Source organism: Platalea leucorodia (assembly GCF_965183815.1).
Source record: "Platalea leucorodia genome assembly, chromosome: 6".
NCBI classification, from domain to species: Eukaryota; Metazoa; Chordata; class Aves; order Pelecaniformes; family Threskiornithidae; genus Platalea; species Platalea leucorodia.
This window is the reverse complement of record NC_138828.1, coordinates 44456139-44471439: the sequence shown is the minus strand read 5'-3', so window position 1 is coordinate 44471439 and position 15301 is coordinate 44456139. Positions and strand designations below refer to the sequence as shown.

Here is a 15301-nt window from a genome sequence, read left to right as displayed (position 1 = left end):
AGAAGACAGGGATTATATTTCTCTTTTGTTAGTATTCAAGATGTTTTTTCTGCCAAGGTTTCCGATGCCATATCTTCATTCAATAAAAGGATATGATCTTTCTTTCAATGCATTCCGAAGTGATTCAAGTTGGTCTATTAGAAGAGAAAACCACCTCTTCAAAAACTACATTTGTACCACTAGTTTATTTGGTTGCTCAAATGTACTTTTCCTTAAGGAAAAAGTCTGCTTCTTTGCAGAATCCGTACAAATAGCTTTTAAGTTTAATTTTTAAGGCAATGAAGTTGTAAGCTAGGACAAGGCAAGGCCTTCAGAAAACCTCTCCTAGTTTAGGTGCCCAACTTAAGTCTCCTTCCATGAAGCTGATTTTCAACAGTTTTTAAATCAGACTTCTTAAAAATATCTGTCCTGGTTTCAGCTGGGATAAAGTTAATTTTCGTCTTGGTAGCTGGTATGGGGCTGTGTTTTGGGTTTAGGATGAGAACAATGTCGAGGATACACTGACGTTTTGTTCTTGCTAAGTAGTTGCTAAGTGGCGCTCACAGTGGTAAAGGACTTTTCAACTGCCCCTGCTCTGCCGGGTGCACAAGAAGCTGGGAGGGGGCACAGCCAGGACAGCTGACCCAGACTGGCCCAAGCGCTATGCCATACCATGTGACGTCATGCTCAGTATATATATACTGGGGGAGTTAGGCGGGGGAGGGGGCAACGATCGCTGCTTGGGGGATGGGCTGGCCATCGGTCGGAGGGTGGTGAGCAATTGTAGAGTGTATCGTTTGCTTTGTATTACTATTGTACTATTATTACTTGTTATTATTATTATTGTTGTTATTATTATTACTACTGTTCTATTTTTATTTTACTTTAGTTATTAAACTGTTCTTATCTCAACCCACGAGTTTTCTCCCTTTTACCCTTCTGATTCTCTCCCCGATCCCACTGGTGGGGAGTGAACGAGCGGCTGCGTGGCGCTTAGTTGCTGGCTGGGGTTAAACCATGACAATATCTCAAGCTGGACTCCTCACATCATCAGACACTTCTGAAAGTTTTGTTTGGATTATGAATTTCAAGAGCATTTTTTGCAATTCATGGATCATGTCACCTCCTTGTAATAATTTCAACAGCACTTGACTCTGCAAATCCTCTACTTCATACATTTCAAGAAACTGATTTTTCTGACTGATGTAGTAATGACACCTCTTGATACCAAAAAGAGAAAGCAAACACTACTATTTAAATTCTTCTGTTTCTCATCAATTTAAATTTCACGTTATTCTTCCTCAGAGCACAAGGATCTGATGGTCTCGTATAGAGATGTGAATGTATTATTCTGAAAAGAGAGAAGTCCATATAAAAAGGTGTTCCAAACCTGCACGTGTGTATCTCCATTTTTAATCATTATTTTGGCAACATACAAGAAATCAGATACTTATTTACTTTGTTATATTTTGGTTACCTAAGCACGCAGCAGCACCAACCATGGCATAAAGGCCTGGTGTAATACAGTCAGCTCCAACTTCACACCACTCCTTGAAAATGAACCAGTCATGATGGTAGTAAGCCAGCTGCTCCACTGCAATTCCTACAATCCTTCCTGCTATTGCTCCAATTGCCATACTAGGTATGAACAACCCAGATGGAACCTGCAATAAAAGCAGAAGAGCTGTTGTCACACTGATGGGAACATACCTGATGCATAGTTTTACAAATAATTTTTTTTTTTTTCCAGAAGAGATGCAAATGCTCAAATTGCCATGTTAAAAACATGTAGATTCACATTGCAACGTTAGTAAAACTTAACACAATGCTATTGATACCTCTGATCAACCTGGTTAGCTGAATCCATTTTATCAGCACATATGTTTGTTTTACTGCATTTAAGAGCAAATCTATCACCAATACAGGACCACAAACTACACTCTCAGGGCCAACAGCACAATTCTGTGTCCAGTCTGAGCTGCGCCACTAGTACTGCAAAGTCTCCCTTGCTATTTCCCATCTCCCTTATTACTTCATGTTCCTCTGAGTCAACGTTCACTTACTAAACAAGCTTTGCACACAGGACTGTCTTCCCAAACCGCTTCCTAACACTGCTATAAATTAGATGGCCACCTAAATAGGTGATTTTTAGAAGAAACTTTGCTTACTATATTGCAGTTCCCCAAAGTTGTGTATATAGAATGCTAAATACACAAAGAAAGAAAAAGGCAGGACAACCCTCATTGCAAAAAGAAGATAACACATTACTGTAAAAAAAAAAAGTTCTGACTGTAATTTTAGTTATTTAAACTGTTTTTCTGTTATTTACTAAAACCTGAAGAGGTCACACAGCCTTGTCATACTAACATGGCTTAGTAAAATATTATTGCAAGTCTTGCTTTTATCAGCAGCTTCATAAGGAGGGAGGGTTCATCTGAGAAGCCGCTGTAGTCTATCTTTTCTCCTCCTTAGGCAGCTAATCTTTCCAAAAAACATACTGGTGTCTAAATGTCTCATTAAACTAGAAATGCCCACTGCTTCTCCTCACAGCAGTTGTTAGTATCAAAATATTTTCTACTGTGACTGAGGTACAGATCTGACTACAAATAAGTAGTAGAATTTTTACTTTTTGTCTAAATGCACCTAAACCCATCTTGTCAAAATAACTTCATTAAGAAACTGCACTCCTGGTATAACAGGACACAAGTTTTTTTCCCACACTACAGCTGTGAAATTTCAGTATTGTGCAATTCCGAACTATAGATTTTGCCATGGAATCCAATAGCCGGTACAGAACTGCATTTCAGAATCTATTTGCATCACCATCATCATCGCCAATATTTATTATTGCAAAGATCATTTCTAACAGACAAACCAAGGACAAACAAAGATGGCAAACTTTGTGTTTGAAAGCCAGCAGCACAGGTTTTGGCGAAAAAGTTTAATAGCCCTTCATTCCCATCCTGAATTACCCAGTATTTCAGTATTGATCGAGGTAACTATTCAATGCTATTATTTTAGTGTAACATCCAAATTGTGCATTTATATCACTACTGTTACTTCCCACAATTAATCATGCATCTAAAGCCCTTTCTAACTGTTAAAATCCAAATTTTTTCTTGAGTGAAACTCTTTCTTGCTGAACAGTTCAATAGCACCCGGAAAAAATAACATTTCAGATATAAAAGTAATGGAATAAATCTTTGAAACCGCCTCAGATTCTAGTCTGCTACGGCAGTATGCCACAGAAATTCAGTCTCCACATAGAAATTACATCCAAATTGTTTCTGGTCCTTTGTTAACATAACTTTTTTATGCATCTAGCTCCTTCTCCTCCTTTCATCACATGTGGATAATGGTTACAAGTCTAACCGTAATTATGATTTTACAGCTGCATTTGTTTGCATAAGCCTCTGAATCACAAGTCACAAAGTGGAGAGGAACCTTCACTGAGGAGGAGGCAAGGAAAAAAAAGTTAGGTTCTACCTTGTCTCAGCTTTCTTCTCCAGTGCATGCCAGCCTAACTCAAGTTATGCTACAGAGGAAAAGATTTATTCTGTGGCACACGTATCATCTTTGAAACAAGCAAGGAATCAGGATATGGGTGCAACTTTCCACTTCTTCGGTAGTGCAGTTGCATACCAGTCAGGTTCTGAGGCAAAGCTGTAATCTCACCCCAACTGTTGACCATCAGCGTTTAGACACAGTAAGGAGTCTACTGATAATAAGCAGTACAGTATGCGTACAAAAGCCTGAAATGAAAAAACAAAAGCAAAAACCCAAAGAACCCAAACAAACCACTGCCAGATCAGCTTCCTGGTGATCCTTGCTCATGGCATTAAGAGCAGCAGGAATCAACATGCCCCACAGGCAGCAGCGAAGTTGCTTTGCTTACTTCACAGGAAAACAGTTGCTGTGGGGGAGACCTGTGTGTTTGCACATGGCTACAGCTCCGGGCACAGACCTGGACAGCCCAGAGGATCCTTAATAATGATTTAAATGACACAGTTGTCTTTTTTTTTTAATTTTGAATTTTCTCCTCCTTTCATACAAATAAAACTTAAAATGCAAATAAATATAACATTAAAGTGACATCCTCTTCTCCAGATCTCCAGACACTCTAACCACCCCTGTACTTTAAAGCTTCAGAGAAATGTATGTAGCACCGTCCCATCAATGACAACAGCATGACTCCTTGCCTATTGGCAGAGTGATAAATATATTCTTACAACTTCACAAAAATATTTCCACCAAATTGCAAGTGCTGAATTTATGAGAAAAGGAACCAAAACCAAATGAAGTGTAAACTCTACCCTTCTGTCATCTAGTGAATTCTAATACAGAAAGTGTGATCCTGTGGTGACAATTCCATGAGAAAGAGCCAGATGCACACAAATGCAGGAATAGTAAGAAATGTTATAACGCTTAGAAGGGCAGAGCCCTAGATATAAGTGAAATACAGTAAGTGAATACAACAGATTGGAGTGGTCATGTTATAGAATAATGTCTGAAGTTTTGACCTGTGGAAGACTAGTATTTAAAATACACACAATGGATTTCTCTTACCCATCAACCAATATATGGAAAATAACTTCAAATAACGGACTGCAACATCTTCTAAAATATCAACATGCGAGAAACACAACACGATGTTGTTCTACCAATTACAGAATGACAGAATGGTTGAGGTTGGACGTGACCACTCCAGATTGTCTAGCGCAACACCGCTGCTCAAGGAAGGGCAACTACAGCAGGTTGCCCAGGATTGCATCCAGTCAGATTTTGAGTAACTCCAAGGATGGAGGCTCCACAAGTTCTCTGGACAACCTATTCCAGCGTTCAACCCCCCTCACAGTAAAAAAAGTGTTTTCTTATGCATGCAGTTACGTGGAACGGCAACATAGACTGAAAAGTTAAAGCCAGTTTAAACACAAATCCTGCTTAGGCAACATTCTACAATACGTTTGCGTTAAGATGTGTTTGATAATGATGTAGTTGCAAAAAACTACGAAGGGAGCCTGACAAGACAGAAACTGATGAAGGCATGATAGTTGTATGTCATTCAGAAAACAGCCACAGGTTGGAGAGAAGCTGAAGAGAACTCCAAAACAGATTTACGAAATGACCAGGAAAGACAAAAATTATGCTGCTTTCTATTGGAGAAGAAATTCCCATTACAGTCACACGAACAAAGCCCACTTTCTAGACATGACATGCAATACTGGAAATGTCAGGAAAGAAATAATCATCGGCTCCCTTTGACAGTCTGCAGTAATCACATTTATGTGATAAACGCAGAGAGGGGATTAAAAAAAAAGCAAACCTACAAGTTGTTCAAGAGGTACAATCTTTTCTTCTTCCATGTGACAGGACTAGGGAACCTGAGTGGTTATGTTTGAACTCAGCTGAACTCAGCTCTTGGAAATTTTAGAATCATCCTTATTGCTGAATCAGGCCCATACAAACAGCCATCCACCCACACGGTTACTGTTCCCTATTAAATTTAGCATGCATTTCTATTCAGCTGAACAAAGGGCTAGTTTGAATTTAATTAATATTGTTTTCTACAAGAATTGCTTACTAATCAACAGTAAAAAGACCTTTTTTTAAAAGAACTACACATGAAAAAAACTCTGTAAACAAAGCTGCTAGCTTTGAGAGATGGAACATGAGAAAGGCAATAATTAAATAATCACAGCAGATGATACAGCCACTGCATTCACACCTACCTTGATACCAAAGGTGAAAACTGTCATGATTATTTTAAATATGAGTGCTAAACACAACTGCCATATAGCTGAATAGACTCCAGTGCCTGCTGGACGGTCAGGAATATCATCTACTATTTTGCTCGCGTTCATATCATTTCTGTAGTCACAGAGGGAGGAGGATTCCAATGGCCCACAGTCTGTGAAGAGCTCTTTGATAAGCTCACTGGTGTTTAGCCTTGTATACGGATTAGGAAATGCAATGACAGCTGTTATTGCTGCAACAATAATAACCTCCAGGACAGGATACTTCCCAAATTTCGTAGATTTGCGTCGACGACACCATGCGATGTTTGCTCGGATGAAAAACGCTCCCCAGAGCCCACCAAATACTCCCAGAAGAATAAAAGGAAGCAGTTCAAAAAGGTACCAAGGAGTGTGATATTCCACATAAAAAAGAACCAGGCGGCTATTACCAAAAGGATTGATGGACCTTAAAACAAATGCAGCTACTAAAGCAGCAAAAAATGACCTCCATAAAGTTTTCAGTGGGAAATAGTAACTGACCTGCAAAAGGTAATACATGAGAATTGTTAGTGATTCAATTAAAAATACTGGAAAGACTGTTTTATGCCTGTGTTACAGTACTGCCGCTCACATGGTATATGCTAAAGAAAAGTACTCTTAAATTATCACTATTATCCTTATCACTTGGAGCACTGCCGCTCCAGAACATACTACGTTTTTATAAAGCTCTACAATGATTCATACTTACATCAGTTTTAAAGACAATACTAAAGCAGTATTGAAGCCACTGCTGTTTTAAAACTGTTAGGAAATAACGCATAGTAATTTATGTTCAAAAGCTTCTCTGTTTATGAGTATCTCTTGAATATCTTTCAGTATTCATAAGAACCAAACTCTGTACTAGCTGCTCTCTCAAACGTCCTGCTAATACTGCTTCATCTCCATTCAACCCACACTGAAAGGTTTCTGGCAGATGTGTTATTTTCATGAAGTATTATTAAAACACAAAAAATTCCTCAAAACAGAGCATGCAATTTCATACTTAAGCCCCACATAGCCTGATCTGAATTTCAAGAGTTTTCTTCTGAGCTTTTTTGGCATTTTTTTTGGCAACAAAGGAATTCCTCAAAATCCCCTAATGATATAGCAAAATTATACATGAAAGAATATTTTCCTTCCTTTTTTCAATTCGGAGATTTTTAAATTTTTAGGTTTTCTAAAAATGCTAATGATCTAAATAACATTTTTACGTATTTTGAAACCAACTAACGAAAACTAATTTAATATGAAACATTTCTTGGAGAAGAGAGTTTGGTTGCCTCGAAGGTCAGTTTTATAGCATATTTGCCCTTTTAATTATTAACATAGTCAATTGTGTTTAGTGTCTGAAACTTTATGAAAAGTAATGTTTAAAAACTTGTTTCATAAAACCGTCAAATAGGTTTCTAAAGCCTCTTTCAAAATGAAAAAGAGCCCGATTTTTTTTTTTTTTACAATATACTCCTAGAGTGAAAAACTGCTGTATCTCTATCTGTATGTAAACTGTAATTATTAACTGACTCAGCCCTTCTCCAGAAAAATATAACTGAGAATAAAGCAAAGCTGACATTCATCCAAAGAAAAGAAAAAATATCTTTAGGAGTTTGCTGGTAACAGGACTCTTGACTTTGAAGCATGGGTCCAAAAATAATTCTCTTCTTAGGAAAGACTCCGCCACTTAAAGGAGTATGAGATTATTTATGCTAAAAGAGATTTTTTTTTTTTTTTTTTTTTTTTTTTTTAACATCTATCCTTCAGTGCCATCTCTTGACATACCTCCTCCAGACTGAAAAGGACTCCACCAATTGGGGCACCAAAGGCTACAGATACTCCTGCTGCTGAGGCAGCTGACAACACCTGGAAAAGAACAATGGTGAGGGTTTTTGTTGCAGTCTGTGATATACTTTAAACATGAAGAACAGAATCTCATTACAGTTATCAGTTTCTTCTGTGTTTCTATCAAGGACACACAGACTTGTTCACAGAAAAGCGTCAAGTAAAGGTATCAGAACACTCATAAGATGTGGCCAGTGGCCACAGCAGCCGCCGACCAGGTACTAGCCATGACAACGCCAAGGACACTGCTCAAAGCCTCCCCAGCGAAGCACCCAAAGGAGTCTATGCTTCAGTATGAAACTGCTGATATCTCATTTTCAATAAATTGTAGTAAGCTTTCTCTGTGCTAGATGTGTGTGGCAGAGAAGTCCACCAATCACAAATATTATTCAAGGGACAAAAATCGATGACAGACCACATAGCTTTTATATCAGTCCTGGAGATGTGCGCTCAATAGTCTTCAAGCAAAAACCTGCAAAAAGATCTGAGGCGAACTGAGATTAAGGGAGAGATTAAGAGGAACTGAAGCACCAGCTGGTCCTACAGCATCATGGATGAACTATGTTCAATATATAAGGATGGTTATAAAGTGCGTGCTAATTATAACAATATTGGACAAATTCCTTGTGAGAACACTGACCCCCAGGTACTAGCCCTTACACACCTGTGGAAGAATATACAGAGAAACTCAAAGAATTATTATATTATTCTGGGATAAGCAGCTAAACCACAGGTAAGTTAAATCATTTAAGAATGAACAGCTTTGAAACAGGAAGTGAACCCAAATTTCCCATGTTCTGCTGTCTCCTTCTAGAAGTAGAAGTTGAGCCTGAGAACTGAGGCAAAGCGAGGACGACAGCCTTTTTTATTTTACAATACAAAAACTTTATTGAATTAATAAATATGTTAAATCTTGCTACTCTCTATTACTATACTTTCTTTCATTAGCATGGCTCTCTCTGCTGGGTTTACGTGCCAAGGTTTTGGTAGCGGGGGGGCTGCAGGGCTAGCTTTTTTGAGAAGACATCAGAAGCTACGCCCACATCTGATAGAGCCAGTTCCAGCTGGCTCCAAAATGGACCGGCCACTGCCCAAAGCTGAGCCCGTCAGTGATGCTGGTGGTGCCTCTGTGATAAGATACTGAAGAAAGGGTAAAAAACACTGCACAGCAGCTGTGAGAGAGAGGAGAAAAATGTGAGAAACGGCCCTGCAGACACCAAGGCCAGTGAAGGAGGGGGAGGAGGAGCTCCAGCCGCCAGAGCAGAGATTCCCCTGCAGCCCGTGGTGAAGACTGTGGTGAGGCAGGCTGTCCTCCTGCAGCCCATGGAGGTTAACGGTGGAGCAGATACCCACCTGCAGCCCATGGAGGACCCCATGCCAGAGCAGGTGGATGTGCCCTGAAGGAAGCTGCAGCCGGTGGGGAGCCCACGCCAGAGCAGGCTCCTGGCAGGAGCCACGGCCTGTGGAGGGGAGCCCACGCAGGAACGGGTTTTCTGGCAGGAACTGCGGGCTGTGGGGGATCCAGGCTGGAGCAGTCCGTTCCTGAAGGACTGCACCCCGTGGAAAGGACCCATGCTGAAGGAGCTCACGAAGGAATGTCTCCCATGGGTAAGACCCCATGCTGGAGCAGGGGAAGAGCATGAGGAGGAAGGAGCGGCAGAGACAAAGCATTACAAACTGACCGCAGCCCCTGTCCCCCATCCCCTTGTGCCACTTTGGGATAGAAGGGTCAGGAGTGAAGTTGAGTCTGGGAAGAAGGGAGAGCTGGGGCAAGGCGTTTTTAGTTTTGTTTTTATTTCTCACTATCCTACTCTGTTATTAATTGGCAATAAAGCAATCTTCCTCAAGTCTAGTCTGTTTTGCCTGTGATGGTAACTGGTGAGTGATCTCCCTGTCCTTATCTTGACCTATGAGCTCTTCATCTTGTCTTCTCCTGCTATCTTGCTAAGAAGGAGGGGTAAGAGAGCGGCTTGGTGGGCACCTAGGCTAACCTACCACAGTCTCACTAACAACGAAAAACTGAAATAGAGCAGAAACACTGTTGTCACCAACCCTTTTCCAGGAATACTTTGTTCATGGGTTCAAAAGTCCTCTGCTGTCGTCACAACTGAAGACACTCATCAATTACCAAAATGCAGAGCGAAGAACAGAAAGAATTTAAGTAAAATCAAATGGTCTCTGATGTGTGAGAAACACAAACTTACTCTGACATGGAAGCAATTTACCTTGGAGAATGCTAGGGATAATACATTGTTCTTAATACAATAAATAACATTCATAATCCAAGCCTAAACACCGTCCGAGAGAACAAATATCATCTTTTAAACAAATTCGTGTAAATGCATGGGTATTCAATACATTCTGGAAATGCTTTTGCAAGAACTTACCTCTCTTTTTTTAGCTTCATTTGTGCTGTACTTTGGAAAGAGGTAGGAAAAAATATTCCCACAGCAGCAGGCAACATGTACCAAGGGACCCTCTTTTCCTAAACTCAAACCTGATGCGACAGCCAAGACTAAAGTAATTGTTTTTATCATCAAAGTCCACTTCCCCAAGTAACCTCTGATGATGAAGCCACTCAAAATAGTTTTTATCTGGAAGAAAGAAAAAATAATATATGTTATTGTATTCTCCTTTCCTCAGAAAATAATTATATCTATCATTTTAGTTGCGTAACTTCAAAAATAGCCTTTTCAAATGACTATCGCACTTTAAAACATGTATTGTTCAGATTGCTACACTGAGTCCATCTGGTTGCCAGAGGCTTTCTATTTGCAACTTACTCTTAAACACTGGACAATAACATACAACAACATTATCAATTACATTTAGTAGAAAATTAATCTGCAATAGCTTCTGTGACTGCATTCATTGGTTTATGATGTGAATTATCAAATCAGAAAACTCCCAAAGGAAAAATAAACCTGCACAAACTATACTCAAGGACATCTATTGTAGCAATATCACATTTGAACCAATTTTACTCCTCTGTTTTCTCCTTATGTTTTACCATCTCTACGTAAAAATTTAACAGTAGATTCCTTGACATAAAGATGAAAAAGATCAACCTTTTTTCACTAGAAAAGATGTGCCACATGCCTAAGGTATTACTTTGCCTAACAGTGTCATATTATTAGCCTGAAAAATATGCCCATATATAGGAAATAATATAGTTATCATAGGAAAGGACAACACGTCTATAAATAGGATATACACAAAACACTGGGCACCTGTGTCTAGAAAGTAAAGGTTAGCTCAATTTGGAAACCAATTTAGGATGAAATCTCTCCTGGAATAACTACTGCAGGCTTATTCAGAGACAGGATTTGTCCTTCAGCTTCTACAGTAGACATACATATAGAAATATTTACAGAGTGACTGGAGAAGCGACACTGACCAGACGGGTTTTGCCAGATGGGTTTTGCCCTCCCATTCTGTGTATAGCAGCAGACAGCAATTGTAGGAAGAATGAGTTTTTGAGGATATTACACATTTTACTTTGTGACTGTCTGATGGTTTGTGCTAGTTAAGGTGATTAAAGCCAGTGCAACAAAAGATCAATTGCTGTATCAAAGGACCTGCATTCTGTCAATGAACCGCTGCTCTCTTACCACCACAGGGAGGGTGGGGATTGGGGGGAGCTTTGGAAATCACTCTTCAGAAGTCTACTCTCTTAAGCTAAATGCTTCCTTAAAAAGTAGTCCAGCCAGAATCATGCAACAAAATCTACAAACTTGGGAGATTCTCTGAAACTTGGGGTATTTTTCTCAGCAACAATTAGCACAATTACATTATTTCAATTTGAATACTTGTATTGATGTATTTCATCAAAGTCCCAGGGCACTCCCTCTTGTCTTCCCTCTCAACCTGTAAGGCAGCAGGAATTTCCACGTTAATATGAAACATCTATAATGTATATATTAGTTAGACCTCACCTCAGGTATCCCTGAGCCACAGGCATAGGGAGCAAATATCTTCACCAGAGAAACTGCTAAGAAGGCAAAGCTCAAAGCCCAGAAAATGTACATTATGTAGTTCATTATGTATGAACCTGGACCCTAAAAGCAAAAACAAATACCAAAAAAAAAATGTCAGAATATAAATTTGATGTAGGAGCAAAATCACTACTTAAAATAACCCAGAAGTACTCTTGCTGCAAGTACACTTATGCACACATTTTGAGGGATAGTAATTATTACCAAGCGAAGAAAGAGAGAGTTTTGTTTGAAAAGCATAAAGTCACAATGTCTGCACATCAGCAAAGACTGGGTTATACAAGGTAGAAAGTGTTCTAACACTTCATCTTAAAAAGAAAAAATAAACATAGCACAGGTATTTTTTTTAATAGCTCTTAGCTGCTAAAATCTACTGAATACTGAGTAAATCTTTATTTAAAAAAAATTTGTGGTAGAAAAAAAATAAACCCAATCTATTCTTTAGTTATCGAACACCACAAATTCCATTTTTATTTTTTTATGTGTAGCTATGATCAAGAATAGAAATTCATGTGCTATTAACAGTTCCATATTCTTCTAACTTCCTTATACCCGCAACACTCCAAGCCCCCTTGCAGTGCATGAAATGCACATTTATTACACTTCGACCTATTAATCAATTCAAATGCTGAAAAAATGGAGCAGACAGTACAACCCAAATCCATGTTTAGCACCCTAATCTTAAGACCATTATTTTCTTTCCATGTTCAGTCAAACTGTTGAGCAAGACCATCAAAGAATGGGTATATACTTACTTCTGCTTGCCCAATTATTAGTTCCGCCCATGTTTTCCACTGTGGACATTTATCTCTCTCTTCAAATGTGGTCTCATTTGAACCCCAACAACACTGTTCATGGTTAAACCACAAAGCACTAAGGCAAATGCCTTCCTTTAAGTCAGTCATCCAGTCAGCAGCAATGTCAATTAATCCTGCCAATGCCCCTGTTGTAGAAACAGTTTTGTATTTATATTCTGGTAAATAGGAATAACACACACAGCTAAAATGAAGAAATGTGCTGGTATTAATTGATGTAAATTGAAATTACAGAAAACCTAAAGAAATAAACATTTAAAATATTACTGATTCCCAGGAGTATATCCTATTTGCAATACAGTAAGATTAGTATTTGCTGAAGAATCTAGTACCTTGTGTATTTCCCAAGTTAAATGCATCTTTTTCTTCTTTCCTATGCCACAGTTCAACAGTCCACCGAAACTAAGGAGTTAAGAATCAAAAGAGGACTGACACGTTTTTGTGATGAAAAAGACAACAGACCATCTGACAAAACTATCTTGCCAGGCCTCAGAGAACTCATGGACTATTCTACTATGTTTTGTACAGAACAGCATATTTGAAGAAAATAATTCCTACCTTGCCAGCAACAGTTTTAGAACAACATAAATAAAACACCAAATAAACCCTGATGACATTCATGTGATCCATGTACAAAATGACTTAATTCTGTAATACAGTGAGCATGTAAAATTCCTACTGCAGGTAACAAACAGTATAGACACTAAGCAGTTCACAAACTCAAAGCTTAAGAGGGATTCTGTGTTGTAACTACATGCAGAAAACTTGCCAGAGTCCTCAAAAAACAGGCATTACTTAGGAAATTGCTTCAAAGGATTTAAAAAAAATAATTAAAAAACACCTTTATTTTACAAAAGCAAGAGAGTTTTTCATGGTAACAGTATACTGAAAAACTACTTCTAAAGTAAATTTTTTTGTGAACATGTACAACTGTTAATTAGTTATAATCTACTATTTTTAAGGTATTAGTCACTACTAGAAATAGCTGTCTAGGAACACCCACAATTTACTTGTGTAAGTTGGTAGCAGATAATTACCTCCGATTTACTAATTTATATTTACTAATCTTGACAGATCCTCAGTTTGAGATCCTGAACCAACCAAAGTCAAAGACAGTATTTCAGTAGAACAAAATTTTAACCAAATTGATTAAAATACATAAACATAAGATGTCCCCATGACTGAAATCAAGGTTATACCATTTAAGGTTCATTAGACACATACAACATAAAGCAATCAAAACTGAAAAACCATAAGATCTCCCCATGACTGAAATCAAGGTTGTACCATTTAGGGTTCACTAGACACATACAATATACAGCAATTGAAACTGAAAAACCTAGGAATGTTCCCAGTCAGAATTTGCTCGCTTTGTTGCTCAGAAACATTGTAAAGCAATTTTAATACACAGCAGCTTGGGAGGGTGGAAACACAACACTGCACGTTCCCACCCAAATTATCACAAGCAATTTCCAGTAATTATACACTCCCAGTTTGTACATTCAGAGGTATATAAACATGCTACAAACTTTGCATATGTATTAATTTATATGCAATTTGTGAAAGTGATTATGTATATATTTAAGTAGTAATTATACAGTTACCATGCCTTTTTAACAGGCATAGCCATACTCTGCAACTAATCCAATTTTCCTAGCATTTAATCTAAGATCTCTGTTTGAAATACTTTTTTGGAAAAACTGGGCACAAAGTTCGTGATGTCTCACTCCTGCACATTTTGGTCACTCCAAACTATGCTGACACAAAGCAGCACTGCATGACAGTGGGGCCACAAACTATCAGATGATTTTAGCTGTAAAACTCATCCTAAAATACCTTAAAAAGAAAAGACAGAGTTGAAGTAGAGGCCAACAAACTCTACCTGCTAAAGCTAATATTTTCTGTGTAACAACCTCTAGAAAGGTATGACATAAACATATAGCTAGACTTTGCTCCTGTATAAACACATGCTTTACAAGGAAGTGTGTTTACCGAAACCACACACATACCAGAGCTACTTTTTGGTCCATATGGAATAAGCTAATGGGTTCATTAAAGTTCCTAGGGAAAACAAAACAACAAAACCCAAAACAAATTCATAGTAGAAAAACCATCTAGCACAATCAATTAATACACTTTCACAAGAAATGCTACAGGAAAAAAGCAAAATTTAACAGAAAGGGAAAACACAAATCTCAGTCACAGGATTAAAAAACATTGATAGTTTAGTAGGTGAAAGTTCAATAACGCTGAGAAACTCTCACTAAATTCAGTGAGGATTTTGTGTTCCCTTTGATTAGTAAACCCTCCCCTCAAAGCACTAAAGTCTGTAAATCAAGACAGTCAACCTTTTCCTTCCCTCATGGAATTACGGTAGTAGTCTGAACCAGCACCTATCCAGGTTGGTGGATAACACACAAATGAAAAGCACAGTAACTATACTTGCTGACAACTGTAAGAAAGAAATCCTCTGTTGTTTAATTTACCTGATGCCAAACCAGTTAGTGTGACTACTAGCCATCCTGACCATGCATCGTACAAACTTTTTGTCATCTCCCATGCTGATTCCTTCTTCTTGCTGTTAATCTGCAAAAAGAAATTATTATGTATACTTATATGTGTTTCCATAATATGGGTAGGAGGAAAAAAAACTAAGTATGACATACAAACTGCATGATGCAAGCTGCCGGCAAATATACCCTCTCTTTAAGCTACAAACATTCTCCTTGTATTTAGTGCTTTACATAGATATATCAGCTTGGTTATTCATACATCAAACAACTGACAGAGGAAAGTAAATTTGCTTAACTTAAAGAACTAAAACCCAGGAAATGCATTATTAGGACAAATGAATGCTTTCTATGATACTCATCTAAAACATGTAATTGTATAATTATTTCTC

At 38.3% G+C, this 15301-nt stretch overlaps 1 protein-coding gene across 8 annotated transcripts in view; it reads right to left on the bottom strand.

Annotated features, from left to right (window-relative positions):
* CLCN3 (chloride voltage-gated channel 3) overlaps nt 1–15301 on the bottom strand; it is a 71708-nt gene that overhangs the window by 10912 nt on the left and 45495 nt on the right. For all 8 annotated transcript variants that reach the window (XR_014228634.1, XM_082316047.1, XM_082316050.1 and 5 more), the window contains 7 exons: nt 14886–14985; nt 12340–12527; nt 11525–11647; nt 9977–10183; nt 7530–7610; nt 5709–6254; nt 1457–1643 (listed from right to left, as the gene is read on the bottom strand). Coding sequence is in view for 7 of the 8 variants with exons in the window: in XM_082316047.1 (XP_082172173.1) it covers nt 1457–1643; nt 5709–6254; nt 7530–7610; nt 9977–10183; nt 11525–11647; nt 12340–12527; nt 14886–14985 (1432 nt within the window). In the remaining variant the exon portion in view is untranslated. The remainder of the gene's footprint in view (nt 1–1456; nt 1644–5708; nt 6255–7529; nt 7611–9976; nt 10184–11524; nt 11648–12339; nt 12528–14885; nt 14986–15301) is intronic.